Here is a 19447-nt window from a genome sequence, read left to right as displayed (position 1 = left end):
CACTCTCTTCCTAGCTTTAAACACAATGAATTCATAAATACTTAAGCACAGAAAAAAATTAATTTGTCATTTTCTGTGGCACTAGACATTATAATGAGGGCTCATTTTACAGACTTAACAACTGTTGTCTTCTAAGTGAATGGTAGTGCTCTTCACACAAAAAGATGAATACACACTGTCTCATCAGTGACATTCAGTGTTGATCTAGCACAAGGCATAAAAGAACCCTCCCACCATTTTCCTGTGTGTCCTTTCTACCTGGAAATCAACTACATAGATACAATTCTGCTACCATACTTCCATATAGCAGTCACAATTCTTTTGGGATTACTAAAAAAAAAAAGGATTAGAAGCAATTTCCAGGGTCATTTTGCTGATAATCACATCAAAGAAGCCCTTTTATAAAGGTATCAAGTGCCACTGCATAAACAGTTTCCTTTTAACCTCTATGCTCTCACAGAATACTATTTCATATTATGATTGCTCTAATGGTTAAGAAACTTCTTCCAGTGTCCCTCCTATATTTATTTGCAGCCAGTTTATACATCTTTTTTCGTTTCCCATAGTGTTTTCTCTCAATAACATTTATCTTTCAATGTGTGTACACAGAGCAACTACAGGCTATTTCAGCCTTGCTTTCACTAAACTAAACAAGCTGGACCTTTCAGAGGGTACTGTCACGGACAGGTAGAAATTCACATACAGTCCCTCCACCCAGACACGCAGTGAGCCAGATGAGTCACCGATCCTGACATCTCCTAGTTGTGTTAAGAAGCAGACAATTTTGCCCAGTGCCAGCATTGTTCTAGTGCAGCCACGTTGTTCAGGAACTAGTGCAGGATTGCACCCAGACAACATGGACCTCAGGTCAGCATTCATTCGTGTGAGCTTTCTCTTAGTTGTCTTCATACCTGTAACAGTTTCAATTCATCTTCCCTTGAGCATGGGTGGAAAGAACTACATGCCGTATTCTATTCGAGGTGCACTGAATGCCTTACCTATGTCCTTTGCAATTGTCATGAAAGGTAACAAATAAAGAGAAGCGTCTGACCTGGTGTAGTCATCCTCCACAAGCATGTGCTTTGGAATGGGTGAGTATCTTCCCGGTGAGATAGGGGCCAGGGATGCCTTGTACTCTAAAGTGCCATTGTTTCCAGAAGAGAGTATATGATTTTCCATTGGTGGAGAATAAGCTGATGGTAAGAATAAGCATTTCTAGTTAGCCACTTTCATGTTTGATTAGATGTCACAAGAGCACCATTTTTTAGTTAAGTACCAAGAACGTGCTCGTTGCTGTAAATAACATCAAAACAGACAATCCTTGCCTGAGAAAGCTTAAAATGTAACAAGAAAGAATGAACAGCTAGAGTTTTCCTGAAAGGTTGTTAATAATAATAATAATAATAATAATAATAATAATGCTGGCTTATATGCAGGGATTGACTCTTTAGAGGGGTTCTGAATAAGAAAGGATAGTTTGGGAGACAGGAAACATTTTCTTCAATTAGGCCTGACTTAAATAAGGAAATGTAAACAGGAGAGAATGAGATTAAAAGCACACTCCTCTTTTTGGCTCCAATATACAGCAATGGGAGTAATACAGTAAGAGCTTAATGCAGGATAAGAGCAGGAATTTTATGTATGGCAAGAATTATGTATGGCAAAGATTTAAAGCTGTGATCTACTAAAGGTGCCAAAATTCCCAATATAATTGAAATTTCAGTACCAACATAAATGGTATTTAGATCACACTAAATCTGTATATTTAAAACAGAAAGTGGATACAAATCTCTTACATATTAATGATTAATAATGAAAATTACAGGACTATGCTGTCTGATTCTATATTGGGTCTGTGGGTTTTGTTGTTTGCTTGCTTTTTGCTATTCTGAAGTTACTGGGGATATTTATGACTGGAGAGAAGTAATAAAATAGTTGTATTCAATCTCTAGTTAACGTAATTAGAAAAGAAAATGATAAATAGGAAAAACAATTATACGTGCTTCTGCAATGAGCTATGATTAATTTTCTCATGAGAAGATGACAGCTAAACTTTCTAGTATTAGTTTCAGTCTTTCTTTCAGATGCTGAGATACAGATTGTTTAAAAGCAAAATATCTCTACAGGGAAAGGCCATTACCCGTTCGGAAATACTCTGAACGAGTAGGTATAATGAAAGGTTCCCTGAGGATACATGAATCTGTATGCACCAACAGCCTGGGACTGGCTGCTGCAAATCTTTTCAACCTTTACTCTCCCTCTGGAATTACATCTGTCTTCTCATATGCTGCTGATCTACAATCTGACACGATAAAACACACTGTTTTAAACTCCCAAATTATTATTTTGGAAAGTATTATAAAGCAGGAGATTGGATAGGGACATTTAGCATTGTTACTTCTTGGGCTTTGCTAAAATCCAGACCAGACTGCTACTGAACAACATGATTGCCATCTGTTGTAACATTTGCTAACTAAATAGGTATCCTCAGCACAGCTGAGTATACCACCTGACACGCATGTTACAAAACCTTCCCATCTATTTTTATGGAGCAGTCTGAACAAGGAGGATTATAGATATTTAGCTTTTCCCTCAACTTTGTCAGTCCACAGTAGCAACACTATGCAAAAGTGGAGAAAAATTTAAATCTCTAGCATTTACTGGGAGAATCTGCCTTTCCCAGCCCTTGGTTGGCCTTAAGTGCCCCCAGGATTATTGGCAGGAGATCAAGATTGGTATGGATCAGTTGCTGAAGCTCTTGTCAAAAATTAAACTGCCATCCAGTTGTTAGATGGTGCAGCTGGTCCCTGTTGGTAGTTGAACCCAAGGCAGACAGTTTTTAATGAACAACTAAAGGAAGACAGGGAGTTTCAGTAATGAACTGTTTAGACTAACAGGCATCAGTAGTATAGAGAGCTGCAGCTGTAATGTCAAGATTGCTGTGAATGAAAAGGGAATGGGAATGCCTGGGTATGGACACCAGGAGGACTGGCAGGAGGGGCAGAAGAATGGCATGTCTTGATAGCACCTAGATGCATCAATAGGTCTTCAATACTCAACACAACTACATGTAACTTGTCAGGACAGCCTACACCCAAACTAAAACAAAGACTCAAGCCATCAAAAGATGATGGCAGGAGATAAAGACTAGACTGGAGCCTAGGACACTCACATAAGGACACAAAAGAGAAGTGAGTAAATCCTGAAGACATGCGTAGGCGGGACAGATGGGAGAGACAGAAGATTCTAATTGCTGTCGTCTCCTTAAGGGTACAAAAAGCACATCAGCAAGGAGGTTGTCAACATAAGAAGGCATATGTGTATGACAAGGACTCCACAGCCACCCATCCTTGTACTTGGTCATCTCAGGGAGTCCTGGTGATGCACCTGGATGCACGTCTTTCTACCTGAATGCTGGACATGAGCCTAGACGATTCTGAGTGTGTGGATATGACAGCCTGATTGAACTCAGTTTGTTTCAAAATAAAATCATCTTCCCTTCCTATGAGATCCTTCACTGAGCTTTACTACATTGTTTCAACAACTTCTCCTACAACAGAGGGTACACTGAATGCAAGGACAAGTAAGGCCTTGGTCCTCAGTGAAAAATAGCAGATGAACATACATAAAGTTAATGGACAGACTAAGAATAAAGCAAAGTGGAACATTAATTTAGGAATTGGATATACACAGAAAATAGGTAAATTTTTGTAAGTGGAGCAGTGATTTTTACATTCCAAGTAAGTATTTTATTCAAATATGATATATATTTGCCTCAGGCTTTTCACTAAATTTGTACAAGACAGTTTGCTGCTTGTTCTGATTTTTCAGCGGACAGAGGACTCCAGTCTACGAATCTAACCATATTTCAAAATATATTCGCATATACTTATTACTGTAATTGTCACGAGTTACAGTTCAGTCTGATCACCTGGACAATTGCTAATTGGAATCAGCACAGCAGTACATCAGCTACACTGTCACTTTTGCTGCAAAAATACTTTAGCAGGGTTATATTATCGGTAATATTTCATGACTGTAGCATACTTAAGTGTCAATAAACATTTCATTTTTGTAGCCTTCCAAGCTGTTTCATAAACTTTAATGGGGTACTTTGGACAAGCTATGAAAAAACCACAACCATCTGACAAACTGATATCTCCTACAAAATGAGGTGCAGAAGTCACTTACAGTGAGTAATATCTGGTGGGCCATATGGATCGGTCATGTAAATGGTGGTGGGCTTTCCAACTTTCAGATACACTACATCTGATGTGTTCTTCAGTATCGCTACTGCCTCTTCATGGGTAACTTCTTCTAAACTGTAATTATTTACCTTAAAGGAGAAATCAGACAGGTAAGTTGGAATGCAGAAATAGACCAAAAAAATGACACAGCCTTGCAGTTATCACAATGTTGGGAAAAATGCTGTAGATGAAGAGCACTGAAGATTACAGAAGCAGTATTGCAGCAAGCTAGAAAATACAGTTTTCTTAGCGCATGCGTATTCAAAGACTGACGTAGCAGTATTGATAATATCACAGAATCATAACGGGTCGAGATTGCCCTTGGTCTTGTCAGTAGAAAAGACTTTTGTGATATTCTGCCACCAGTATCATCATTAACATAACACTATATTTAATAATAATTTAATAACTTAACACCACATCATTTACAGAAACTGCCTACATTATTCGACCTATCAAGATGAACTGTCCAAATTCACCTCTTAGCATGCATGGCTGGAGCCTTAGAAACACTTAACAACCCCAAATCTTTCCATCCCTGAGATGACATTGACCATTGAAATAATGAGGTACAAAGTGGCATACGGAATAAGGGGCTGCCTATGAGGTGCAGGAAATGAAAAAGGGCAGTTCTGGATGGGGGAAAAGGGATTTGCAGTGTGAAAGTTTGTCAGCTTTCTGGAAGCACAGGAAAGAGACATTGAAAAAGTAAGAGAATGCAGTACTAGTTCTGTGGTTTATTGGAAAAGAAAAGGGTAAGAGTACAGGACTGCAGATTAAATAGGGAAGGGAACGGTGGCAATAAAGCTTGCCTATTTATGCTTTACTCCCAGAGAAAGAAAATCAAAATAAAAGTGTCAGAAGTGGTTTATTGCAGAGGCATATAAAATTTATTCACATATAAATCCACTATATCCACAGAATGTCAACAATACATTGTCCTCGTATAAACAGAATAGTCAATGGTCCCTGCCCCAAAAAACACACATCCTGAACGGAGAAATTATAGGATAGAGGAAAGAAGTAAAGAAGGGTGTAGATACAGGTTTCAGACATGTGGTGCAAGCCAACAGAAATCATAGGATCATAGAATAGCTTGAGTTGGAAGGGACCCATAAGGATCATTGAGTCCAACTCCCTGCCCCTCGTAGGACTACCTAAAACTAAACCATATGACTAAGAGTGTTGTCCAGACGCTCCTTGAACTCTGACAGGCTTGGTGTTGTGACCACTTCCCTGCGGAGCCTGTTCCAGTGACCTACATTTCACGGTGAATGTTGTATATGAAACATTTTATTGTGATTTAAAGTACCATCCTCCAACTTCGACAGTTACTGCAAGGATTCCTTGTAAAGATTATGCAAGATGGAAGAAAAAGTAGCTCCTTAACTATAATATAACATAGTACAACTGTAAATCACAGAAAAAAACCCATACTTTCTAGGGAATTTAGTATCAGTAAATTCTCAGAGACCTGGCTGTGACAACAAGCTACTGCCAAAGGATTTGGTAAGTGGAAAGAAATCCAGCTATTATGAATCACTGGAGGCCTCTTCATACCCAGACAATGTCATCAACACCAAGAGAGAATGATTGCTATTGGACAGTATTGCTAAACGTAAGGATTCTGTTTAAACTTTGTTCCTTGTATAATTCTCAGACTTGGTTTTAAGGTTAACTGAAAGAGGCAATGACAGGATGTTATAACAATTTGACATGAAGAGCAATGATACAACCTAACACTCAGAAGAGAGTTGCTGACACTGTATGCAGTATTTTGACAGGTCTTCTATTTAAATAAAAATCTGATACCTATCTTCTATACATGTCTCTGTTTTTCTTTGTTATGAACAGCAGTAACATACATAAGCACTTCTAATAAATTAATAAATTACTAGGCTGATAGCAAGAGAAGTGACTGAAATTAAGCCTTTCTTGTTTATGTATTTCAAAACTGCCAAATACTGAAGACGCACACTTTTGGAAATACGACCGCAGAGTTATGCTTTACCTTTTCTCCTTCCCATGCTGATTGTATCTGTCTTGTTGTGTTTCATCCTAACTGCAAGCTTTCTGAAGTAAAGAAAATCTCACATAATAACCTCCCACTACACTGCTGCTGTAAATAAATGTTCTTAGTCAAAAATGACACAAAATGAAATATCATAGCACTGTCTGGATTGTGACTTTTGGTCTTTTTAGGAGTGTATAAAAACGATTAAGACACAAATTGACTTGTTGCAATTTTTTCCCCAGTTTTTTTTCCTGGAAATCTAGCTGATAAAAATCATGGTTAGGACTGTTGCACTTCCATCACAACACACTTGGATGTCACAGTTGTGCAGTCGGAGGATAAACAACCATTTTAGAAACAGAAAATATAGTATGATACATATAAAACTTATATTTGCTATGACAGGTCCTACTTCTTATCTCTCTGACAATAACTTTACAAGACAGGTATTTTACCAATGCTGTGTACAAGTTGTACAAATCTTGAAGTTAAGATGAGAATTAAAAACCAAGCAATTCTAAACTAAAGAATTAATGTCTGAGCAGTTATGCTCTATGTTTATCTTTATACCCTTTTAGATCCTAGAGATCATTGCAAAGTTTATGTACAATGATTTTTTTTTTTCTCATTTCTAGTACATATAAGCTTAAGTGTGCAGAATATTGTGGAAAACTGAAATATGTAGAGCTGGAACTTGGTAGAACTTGAAAGAAGGTAACACATGAGTGAAGTCAAGATACAAAGGAGAACTTCAGAGAAAAGACGCTAGAAGAAAATTTGAGGAAAAGAAAGGACTCTTCAAAGTAAACAGAGTTCTGTTATAAAAAGTATTCCAGCAACGTACACCAAAATTGCTATTCAAACTCATCCCAAATGTATAGAAAATTAGAGGTTTCTCGTCTCTAGAGAGAACACTCCTAGAAAAAAGTTTGCTATTAATTAGTTTTGTCCTGGACTGCTCAGTTCTCAGTAAACAAAGAAATAAAGACAGACTCAATGTACATCAAGAGCAAATAAATAAATAAATAAATAAATAAACACATTGATTCATTCATGAAGACAAAGATTCTCAGTGGTGCCATAAGGTCTCTTTTAAATGGGACCTCTTTGAGAAGGAGATAAAACCACTTTCCTTAGTCATTGCCAACATCAATTTAAAATTACAGTATATAAAATATACTATACTTTTCCCAGTTTCCTTCAGAAGGTAGTCCTTGCTTTGGATCTACAATTCTCATTAATACTAATATGTGCATGAATCTATATCTTTTCTACTTTTTGATCATAAAACAATGATTACAAATAAAGACATCTGTATGTATTCTGATATATAAAAACGAAAACCTGAATACATTGAAGAATTATATTGTTTGGCTCCCTAGATATTATTGCAAGATGACTGCAGTACGTAATTTTTTTCATAAGGAAATCTCTGGATATCATTCTTCAAAACATCATGCCAGAGACGGTGATTATTAGGAAATACGATGTTGCAGTTGTTTTTTATGATAAGATTTATAGAGAGAGAAGAATCTCTCAGAATCTCCAAGAGAGACTATTTCTTGTTTCCATAAAAGATGCCTATTTTAACAGAATTTCAAGTACTAAATCTGGCTTTTTCAGTGGTTGTGGCACAGTCAATGCATCATACCAAAGCTTCACTTCCTGCTGTCAAGATGACCTTAGCAGAGCATATAGTTTGAAAAAAAAGAGTTGACTTAGAGGTAAAGAAGATAAAGAGTGGGAGATGTGCACAAAATAAGAAATCAAAGTGTATATGGCATACAACCTTCTGAGATGCTGAAACTTTTGTGCAGAAGGGCTGACATCAGAGCTGAGTGGGTAGAACGGGTACTGCATGCCAACTATCTGGCTCTGTGAAGCCAACCTAAGTAGCAATGAATTAAGGGGAAAAAAAACCCTAAGGCAAATGCTAAAAAAGATATTTATCTGAGTGGTCAGTTTAGTTACAAGAGTCGGATGCCTGAGCCACAAAATGCTGTGACAGGAGCCAAAGGAGAGGAGTCACAAGGAAAACAGGCATGGAGCAAGTGGGGCTTTTCTAATGGGAAAAGTTCCATATACAGAAAATTCAGAAATGCAAACAGCACCTGAAGTAAAAACGAAATTAGGAAAGCTCTTTCTTTAAATTGAAACTATGTGATACAAAGACATACTGATATTACAGGAAAAGAATAAGAGGAAGAAATAATACAGCAATAGAGAAGGAAATTAAAGATACAAATCCAATCAAAGAAGCTATTTGAGTGACAGGGGAAATCAGTAAGAAATGTTGCCAAACAGATATAAAAAGACTGGGGTGGGTTTTTTTCCTAAATAGCATAATCAAGGCAATGAAGTGTAAACCTAAGCAAGAATTATCTTATTTGGAAGTTTTCCTAGATTCATATTGGAAAACAAAGGCACTGAGAAGCAGCTAGAGTGAAAAGCTTAGAATCCCCAAAATGACTGTACAAGTGCTCTAAAGAATAACTTCATTCACAACAGCATAAGCTGATAACAGAATAAGAGCTCTGGAGGAGTAAGTCTGTCTTATTTAATTTTCTTTTTTAAAGGGAATTCATTCCTTTCCTCTTTTGATTTAGAGTAAGAGAGATTTGATTCGCTCAGTGAATGAGACAAAGAGGAGATCTTTACCTTGCCAGTGGTAATGTTTGCTTTTGTGTAATACTCTACTCTTCATTCAGAAAGTGGATTTTCCTGAGTGAATCCTTGGTGAACGTTTGCCAGTAAACACCTGCGACGTGCCAGCTGTAAATCTAGAACACTGATGGCCTTTTTAAAAACTCACCATGATTTAAAAGGCTGTGAAAAGTGAGAGGTTTTTCAGTGCTGAAGACCCATAATTTGTCCTAAGGATGTACATCTGTTTGGATTAACTAACTACTTATAATCCCATGGACTCCTCAGTTAGTCGTACAAGTGCTGGACTCTGAATAGAAAGAAACTGGCTATCTTCAGATGACACAGTCTGTTAAACCCTCTGAAATTAGCTTGCTTAGATTATTAACAGTTATGGGCTAAGTGTCCTAAACCAGATCTGCTCTTTGCAGAGAAATACAAGAGTTTGTGCTTCACAGACAAATATGAGGCTGAGCAGTGGGCTTCAGGCTTCAAGCAGTGTAGTGCATACACAGTGCAAGTGGCACTGTGCTATATTGGACCATCATTTTTCAATCCCAATTTATGCTGATTTCAGTAAAAAAAAATGTTTTCAAGGCTAATGAAGTGGCATGAGGATGATAAAACTGTGAAGGAACAACCAGATGAGAGTATCATTAGAAGGAATAAATTGGGAAGCTCATTGCTAGGGTACCATCCAAAGATCGAGCCTAGCAAATCTACGTTTGCTAGATAAAGCATTGCAAGGCCAGAGTTAATGACAGTGTAAATCTGGCTCAGAGCCCAGCGCTGCATCAGAAGGGATGCAGCCACTGAACACCCTGAGCTGGTTCAGTACTAGCTCACTCTCTACCTCAGAGTATATTTTTTCTAGTGTGTTTCCTTTGTGCTAGTCAGCCAGTACAACCTACAGATCAGGTACTATCTGTTCACACTGTTTTCTTCCTTTAAGTCTAACGGGGTAATGCCTGTACTCCATCAACTGGCACAGCAGTGTAACTCCAGATCTGTGGGTGCACCTACCTGAGCGAAGAATGTGTGCACTAGGAGCGATCCACAGCAACAGAGGGTCTGGATGATATGACATCCATGCTATACATCTTTTAAGGGGGTTAGTTTCCATCACATCTAGTCTGCTGACTAAAATGCCTGTTTGCAGCTGCAATGCAATGCTAATTAGGAATGCTCCTGGACCACATTTTCTGTTGCAGTTTCATTAAAAAAAATCCAATTTGTTTTCTAAAAGACCATCCCCCAAGACGGTCAAAATCCCTTTAAAAGAGCAGTTCTGATCAGAATCAAATGCTAAGCTAGATGCATCTGAAATGATACGCTCTGATTACTTTAACACAAACATGATCCTGCATTCATATACAATCTGAAAGAAACAGATACTGGTAGGGGATCCTGTAAGGAACATACCAACAATTGTGCAATCACAACCCCATTGCAGCCCTATGGAACCACCAAACAATAACATGCTTTTTTCAGCACAGAATTGAGTAGAAAGCGAGCCTAAATTTTTGAAAAGGAAAGTGACTCCTGTTTCTTCCTTCTGTTTTCATGAAATCAAATTAAATCTCTTGGTATGCGAGTAACATCACTTTTTCTATAAGCATAAATAACCCCACAAAAGTCTGATCTCTCTGACTACGTGGGCCAAGAAGCAACAGGATATGGCCCAAACATGCAAGGGTATTTTGGCACAGGAGACAAATTTTTGAAAAGACGATTTTTTATCTCTTATAAGAGATAAATATTAACTTAAATTTTCTTTTAAAGCCTAATGTTTTTGGAGTTTTCCCTGAAGAATACCTTGCTTCTAGCTATTAGTGTTGTTTTGTACTAGTAAAAACACACAGTTTTATACTGATTTCTCAGTTATCCATTCTGTAGATAAACTCTTCCAAAGTGAGATGATGGTATCAGATAAAAGAAAGCAATCATTATCTGAGAGGTAAGAACTTAAACCATTTTTCAGCGCTTCCTGATCATCATTAACAATGACCTGGAAGAGGTGAGGAGTGCGCTCTCATCACATTTGCAAATGATGCTTCACTGTGAGGGTGAGTCCATATACTCAAGGGCAGGACTGCCATCCTCGATAGGCTGGAGGAAGGGGCTGACAAGAACTTTATGATGTTCAACAGGGAGAAACTGTAAGTCCTGCCCCTGGCACAGGCTAACCCCCTTCAATAGCACAGGCTGGGCACTGACAGCCTGGCAGCAGCTCTATGGAAAAGTGCTTGGGGCACCCGGTGGACAGCAAGCTGGGCATGAGCCAGTTGGGTGTCCTGGCAGCAAAGAGGTCAACAGCGTGCTGGGCTGTATGAGCAGGAGCAGAGCCAGGAGATCCAGGGAAGGATTATTCCCCAATAGTTGCCACTCATTAGACTGTAGCTAGATACTGCGTTCAGTTTTGGTCCCTGGACTATAGGAAAGATAACAAAATCGAGCAAGTTGAGGGGAGTGCCACCGGGATGGTTGGGGTTGGAGCACTGGTGAGGAGAAGCTGAGGGAGCTGGGCTTTTTCAGCCTGGAGAAGGGGCACCTCTGGGGACAACTAACAGCAGACCCCCAGTGCTTACAGGAAGGCCATCAAGACAGAGATAAACTTTTCAGAGTGGCATGTGGTAACAGGATGAGAGACAGCAGGCATACGTTGAAACAAGAGAGGGTCAAACAGATTATAAGGAAAAGTATTTTCCTCATGAGGACAGTCGAGCAGTAGAACAAGTTTCCCAGAGAGGCTGTGCAAGCTCCATCCTTGGAGATTTTCAAGATTCAACTCGATAAATTCCTGAGCAAACTGGTCTGGCCCTACAGCTGACCCTGAATTATCGTGTTAGCCTATGATGCTCTGTATGTGATTTCCCTTTGCTCCCTTCCAATGCAAAGAGAAGCAACCTAGCTGAGACACTCAGTGCAGGCGTATGCTCACCGCAGGCATTACCACCAGCAGTAGTAGACATTACCATAGGCATTACCACCAGAATACAGCAAGGGAGTATTTTTCTCCTAGCTGTAAGTCTTCAGAGCAGAGCTCTGGTCTGTTCCTTTCACATATACCTAGAAAAACCACTGAGGTTTTTTTTTGGCTTAAGCACTCTTATGCTTCCTCCAGTAATTTTCCTAATGGGCACCTCAGCATTATCCTACAATGGAGCATTTTCTTGTGCAAGTGCTCAGGATAATAAGCCTTAAGTGCAGGCTCAGTGCCACAGAAACATAACTGCATAACACGCCCTTGGATAGATTTCACAATAATCACAATGCTCAGTATTTACATAATACATCTTCTGAATGCTTAACACACTATTAGCAATCTGCATTTAATAACAGTAGGGTCATCAAGCTGCAAAATGCTCAGACGGCACCTAATTGTTTACATTTCAATATTAGTTTTGATTTTGCAGCATCTCTTTTATTACATCTTAAATTTTAATGCATTTGATTTGCACGTTCTTTGGGATCTGAAAGCATTTCACACGAACTTATCAGAACACGGATGATACAAAAATGAAACAAGCCCCCCAGTAGCTGCTCAGAATTCCAGAAGGATGACAAATTCTGGTAAATTTTATTGAGAAATGATGGAAAAAACAAAGATCAAGAAAAGATGCACTACTGAGAAGGAAAAAAAAAGGAAGTGTTCAAATATATAATCAATAAGGAATCAGTGAAGCAGAAGTAGGACTGTATAGATGACAAGGGTATATTGTGTTGATACACTGCCAAAAGAAAGTAATGAATTCTTTCACTCACTTTTCACAAAGGAACATGAAGTTAATGCCATGAACTGACAGATACTTCACAAAGTAGAAGAGAAAAAATATTGAAGCTACACAAGTTGTAAAGAAATCAGGGCGTCTTGTTGGAGAGAACCAGAAAACATGGCTGTAATCTGCACGAATTTTAGAAATAGATTTTGATCTTGTAAATTTATCTCCAAAAAAGTAATGGTTAAGGTATACAAAAAGTAAGTTGACTAGGATTTTCTTAAGCAACAGTGAAAAGCTTGGTCTGGAAGTACATACCTAATGGAGAGCAATATTATGGCTGATTTTTTTTGCTCATTTTACATGCAGTGATAAAAGAAGATGACAGTACGCAAAGAACTGGTCCAGACTGAAAGGAAAGCGGTATAAAGACATCAAACACACTGAGAATGACATCTGCTCATTTTCGGAAGTCAAATTCAGGAGTATAAACTTGTCACAATGAAGAAACATCTATATCTGACTGCAGTGAATCACAGGTTCAAGACTGAGGAGAGATGCTTAATAGACAAATCCTATAAAAATCTGGAAAGAATGAATTTATACATAGTGGTGTATAAAATAAATATTTTTCTATTCAAATTCATCCTGATTAAATTACACTGGAGATGGTGAATACAGGGGTTTTGCATCTTTTTTTTTTTTTGTATGTATGTATTATTTATTCCCTCAAGTGAGTTGGAAGAAATTAAGAGTAAGGTAACAAAAATTTACAGATGACACAAAAACTGCGAGGAATTCTCATCATGAAAAAAAACAACAGCTGAACACAAGCAGATTTGCTACAAGGTGCAAAATAACAAAATAAGGTGCAAATTTGGCAAATACAAATATACATGTCTATAGAAAAATGAGCCAAAAACTTCATTATACAACAGTGACTTGAATTTTACTGTGCCGAGAACCTGCAAAGAAGAAATGCCAAAGAAATTCCAAATTCTAGTTTCATTTTGCGTTGATTTTGATAACACCATTTGATCCTTAAGCTGTTTTATCTATCCACTTGGGTTAATTAAAAAAAGTCAAAGAGTCACCAACCCAGCAACCAAGTGCCTTTCCAGTTCTGTTTAATACCCTGTATAAAATGAATGGTCATCTTCACATGTGACTGGAACAGTGCCCCTAGCCAAATAAAGAAAACCTCAATTAGGCACAGTTTTGCAGGCAGCAAAAAAAGGTCATGGCAATTTTTTACTGCTTAGATATCACGTCACAAACCAGAGCTACTGCAGTACATTTTTTTCATGGCACTGAGTCAAAAAATATTTCTCTACCTCCTGAAATCTGTGCAAATGCATTGACATGAATACAACTCAACATAGACTAACTTCTGCTGATTCACCAGGGTCAGGATTTCCCCCTCAACAAAGAATTAAACAAACTCTGGGAGTGGGAAAGAATTATCTACAAGGAACAAGGTACTAGCACTGCGAATATCAGGAAGAATTTCCTGAAGTGAGATCCATCAGAAGAATAAGTGCACTTCCTCAAGGAAAAAGATGGAAAAAGTTGGGTTTTTTTCTAACATCTATATGGAATATATACATTAAGCATTCCTACGTGTACTGAAATGTAGGTAATAGTCCACTGACAATGGCTACACGTGAGAGTTTAGTGGCATGTTTTCACATCTTTCAATTTTCTTAAAACGATCAGTAGAATCAGTACTGCCATAATGAACAGTTTGTCTAAAATCTTCTTTTAAAGTTTTCTGGTGAATTTTGACTTGTCGCTGATGTGCATAATACATTTATTCTCTTCTCAGTTAAAGGTTTGTCAAAGTAATATAACCCATTGCCTTCTCTTCATAAAATGTTGGTTTTCCAGAGTAATGCTTTTTTAACTGCAGTCTCAGAAATATATGTAAAGAATGGAAAAAATGAAGATGACGGAAATATAACTCATAATTATTACAGAAGTTGTAATGGTTACCTCCAGTAAGATGTATGGTGAATGAAAGTCCTTATATGAAAAAATTTTCAGCAATATAAAATGTGGTTTAAATTTGTCATACTTACCATAAGAAGTCTATCTCCAACCTGCAACCTCCCATCTTTTTGCGCAGCTCCTCCATCAATAATCTTGGTGACATAAATGCTGTTGTCCCCAGGGATGTGTTGGTTTCCAACCCCTCCTGCAATACTGAATCCCAGACCTTGAGAAGATATCGAAAACAAAACATTAGCAATACAATATATAACATTAAAGAGAAGTGCAAGAGTAGCATGCATTTGATCTACTCTTCAATTACAGTATTTTTTACAGAAATACAAATAAGAGATATTTGTGAGGTCCGTACTCTTTCACTTTCCCTGAAAGATCAGGGACAGAAATAAATTAAGGAGATTCTTTGTCATGTACAATTATAGGAAGGTAGAGACAAAAAGAACTGAACCAGTGATGATTCTATACGCATGGCTTGTCCTCGCCAGGGGCCAGTGCAGCCTATGTCAAAAAGTTATGGCACAACTTGCCATGACTAGTAATAAAACTCTGAAGCTTGGGGTTTATTTTGTTAAATATTGGTATAAAATACATCACCATCTATCAGAACAAAATTAAAGGTATTCTGATTGTCCACACAATTTGAAAAATACTTGGAGAGGTGTACTGCAGATTTTGCAAGTTTCTGTAGTACCACAGTGAAGGGTCTGTGAAAGTGAAAGATAAATGGTGTAGCTATTTGGATTTAAATCTGCTTCGCATATTTTTCTAGGACACAAATATTTTTGGCTATGGATACATAAAATAAGAAAGCAATAGTCCTCTGTACATATATAACTTCCATTCAGTGATCTGTGAAATTCCTAGATAAACACCCAAAGAGTCAAACTTTGGAACAATGTCAATAATACATGCCGATACAATTCAGGAAAAGGAAGGCAAAATAAATAGATGTTGGGGTAAGAAAAAATAGACAGTTTCACCCTTTTCCTACTTTTCCTATCCTCTGACACATTGCATAAACAGACAAATCATTGCTTTCATTTATAATAACATTTTTATCTCTCAATCAGAGAAAAAGACAGAAACTACTGTGCTTTATTTCCACAAAAATCTACTTCATACTGTTAATTTTTCATAATCATATAGCTAATGGGAACTTCCAGCTGAACAAATAAGCTGTTACTGACAATAACCTGCTTAGATTATTGCTTCAACCAGGCATTTCTCTTTTAGTTGTTCAGGAAAAATAGTTATATCTATTTAGAGAACAATCACTAGTTTTATCTATGAAATCTATGCTGTTCAGTCATTCTAAAAACAAACATGTTAGTAATAGCTGCAGCCTGAGCAGTTAAATGCAATAGTAAAAAACGAGTTGCCTGGAATTTGACATTTTATTGCAAACTCACCAGCCTGACTGTTTGGGCAATAAAACTTTAAGTGAGGGTATATTTAAAACACATGGGCTTTTTTAACAGCTGTATGAGTACAGAGATAAGGTTTTTTGAGTGAATTAAATCTTTTTGATATTTTTTTCTCACATTATTTTCATTTGATCATTATTTTAGCTTTAAAAAGATGTGAGGTGAGATAACATAATGGACTACTTAATGGATAGTGCCAAACCAGTAAATTACAAAAAGACACCTCTGAATTTATATCTCAAATTGAAACACTACTTAATTCATTAAGATGACTATTAACAATACACATGAAGTTAATTCAGAAGTATGGGATAATTAAAATAAAGCTTTATTTAATTTCCAGATAAAGCTGGTGATCACTGTTACTGTTTATGCGCTACTGCCAGGACAACTACAAAGATAAAAAGATTATGATTTCTTCAGCATGGAAGAATTTGTTCATTACCCTGGGACTACTAACAAGTAAGCAAAAAGATATTCGAAGAAAACATCAAGAATGGAAATTTTCTTTAAAACATTAGTTGTGGACAAGGAACAATGATTGAATAATGTTCCTTGGTGACGTGATTATCATCCTTTTGACCCCAAAAACATCTGCATACGCTTCTACCAGTAAAGTGAAGATCTGAGAGTATTCCAGAATGATGATGAGAGTGGGTAGGAGAGACAACTGAGGAAGAGAGAGATTTTCCATGTCTTTCCTTTCGACAATGATTTAGTTTAATTGCCTAATCATACTTGCCTTCTTTAAAAGATTTCTTCTTGGGAAGAACGGGGAATGGAACAATGGCCCATTTAATTTTACTTAAATGACTTTTGCTAATTGCTAGGGCACTAGGAAAGTATACTACAATAAAACTTTTGGGTAGGATTCATATGGCCAAATGACATCAGACAACTATGCTAATCATTTATGCTACCTTTATAATCAATGAAAATTCATTAAGGGCTTTTAAAGCATGATTCATCTCATCTCAAAGAGACATCTGAAAGAGATGAATCACACTCTTGGTTTCTGAAAGGCTGGGGGCTGGATGTGGGAAGAGGTGGGTGGGAAAATCAGTGCTATAGAAGTTCACAACCTGAGTTAGAGTCTCACCTCCGTTAAGACTGAAGGTTTCTGTTTTGTTTTAAGACCTCAGAAAGGTTTGTGCATCCCTGGTGTGGATCCCTCTCATCACTAGCTACATCGGGTTAGTCTCATATCAGATTCTTATTCTATTTTAAAAACAGAGAATCATTCAAACATTTGGGAACACAGGGAGCAAGATATGTTTTCTAAACTTGATCTTCTTCATTGCTCCATTGAATTAAAAAAAATCAAAAGATCAAAGAAGTTGCAGCCAAAACAATTCAAAACCCTCCCAAGTCTCAATCATAGCTATTTCAGAAAAAGGTAACCAGCGACTATTTACATCTGTTTTGCATTATTTGCTGCACCAGATACATGTTTTAAATGTATCACTATATGAGTAAAAACACATGTTCTAACTACTTTTCTGGTAAAAAGCAGGCATGGAGGCTCCCTCTATGATTAGTTCAGCAACAGGTACCTCTGTGATAATAATAAAATCACTGTTTAAGACACAGGGGATGAATCATATGGCATATCATGCAGGCATATCACTTTTCAGTAACCAAAGAGGGAGCCTAAAAGATCAACTGCAGCTAGATAATGTCAGCTTTCTAATACGAAGTGAGGTTACATGAAACTCTCACTCATAACCCAAATGGGATGTTGCATTTTGCTACTATCCTACACAGAGAACCAAGTTTATTTTAAGCCAGCAAACAGAATGAGGATTTTAGAAGGTAAATACAACATGAGTTTCACAGTCCTTAGCTGGGAACCTCCAAATAATTGCGAAGCCAAAGAAAGCAGCATTTAAGTCATAACCTTAAAATGTAATTAAGAAGTGTATGATTTGCAGTTAGTTAACCAAAACAGTGTGCTCTAGAGACATGAAATGCATAATTCCTAATTGCTGGATTCCTGGCTTTACCACAGTATGCCTTACATCTGACAAAGTGACCTGTCGAACATAGAGTAACACATAGAGTAACTTGGTGAAGCCACAAAATGCATAGGACTTGTAACAGAAATATTAGGCTAGAAACAAATGAAATATGAATGGAAATGTGCATGCAAGCACTAGAAGAAAGAACAAAGGTTAGAGAAATTATGTGTATTGACAATACAGAACGTTCCTAGCAATAAAACTAGAAATGAGTCGTTTCTGTCAAGCCTGGAATGTCTGGACTCTGTTAAGACCACAGCACAGGTGTCTTGTCAGCAGAAGACTCTGTACCGTAACAGCGGGATGTTGGCAGCAAGATTACAGCATGTGACATATGCCATTCTCTTGCCTGTAAGCCCAACAGGAAAGCAGATCACAGCGATAAAGACATGTGTTTACTAAATGAAGAAAAACAGGCAATGAGCAGTCGCCTTGTCTAAGACTTAGAGACTGAAGAAAGAAATATTCAGTGTAAAGGACCACCCCATAACAACAGGGGACTCCTAGAGGGTATACATCATCTGTCCAAAAATTAGTCCATGATTGCCCATCAAGAAAATGCCAAGATATGTGGTAAGGATTTGATGTCTCACGTCCTTTGTGTCACGCACGAGTGAGCCAGACCACCTCGGCACATGCATCCTGGGGCTTGTGAGGATGTGGGTGAAATAAAGAGTGAATGAAATATATGAGAGAATGAGCATAACTGGGTAACTTATTTGGAGATTTCGTGAATAAACCTCGCTCTCCCTTCCTGTATGATCTCTCATTCCTTTTTGCCACAATCATTTTCTACAGACATGAAACAAACTGATTTGCTCCAGAACACTACATGAACTCAGATTTTATGAAACTGTTTCAGGCAGCAAAACAAGATAATACAACCAGAAAGTACGCATGCAACAACCTGCCCCACTGAGGACCTTCCCTGGCACTGCGAGCCTGGCTGTGCTGTGGGACGTGACACATTGACCATGTTCCTGTGAGCAACCGGACAAGGCAATGAGGAACCCAAACTGAGGTAGCTCCTGACTTTCCACAGACCAGCCACTTCTACAACACTCAATTACAAAAAATATAGCTCAGTGTTGTTTTACTGTTGAAATTACTTAAACTTACAGAGCCAATATTTATATAGTCTCTTCCTTCCTCTGAAAGGGAGAACAGTATCATACTGATGAACCTACCAATGAAATTGTCCAACCTGGAGCAATGAAGTCCAATTCAGGTTTCTAGTTAATCATATTCCACTCAGAGGGAGGAAAGAACATGGGTAATATAAAATGCTTTGACTGATATCATTTGATTGACTTGTTTTGACAGGTATCACAGTTATATCTAGTGCTATATGAATAAACAAACTGAAACTAGGTTA

The 19447-nt window shown here is 37.7% G+C and overlaps 1 protein-coding gene across 7 annotated transcripts in view; it reads right to left on the bottom strand.

Annotated features, from left to right (window-relative positions):
- The window catches only part of DLG2 (discs large MAGUK scaffold protein 2), a 1037179-nt gene that overhangs the window by 280766 nt on the left and 736966 nt on the right, over positions 1-19447 (bottom strand). For all 7 annotated transcript variants that reach the window (XM_050914840.1, XM_050914880.1, XM_050914903.1 and 4 more), the window contains 3 exons: positions 14702-14838; positions 4192-4336; positions 1052-1193 (listed from right to left, as the gene is read on the bottom strand). In XM_050914840.1, coding sequence (XP_050770797.1) covers positions 1052-1193; positions 4192-4336; positions 14702-14838 — 424 coding nt within the window. The remainder of the gene's footprint in view (positions 1-1051; positions 1194-4191; positions 4337-14701; positions 14839-19447) is intronic.

This window comes from Gymnogyps californianus, chromosome 1 (genome assembly GCF_018139145.2).
Source record: "Gymnogyps californianus isolate 813 chromosome 1, ASM1813914v2, whole genome shotgun sequence".
NCBI classification, from domain to species: Eukaryota; Metazoa; Chordata; class Aves; order Accipitriformes; family Cathartidae; genus Gymnogyps; species Gymnogyps californianus.
This window is presented reverse-complemented; position numbering and strand designations above follow the sequence as displayed.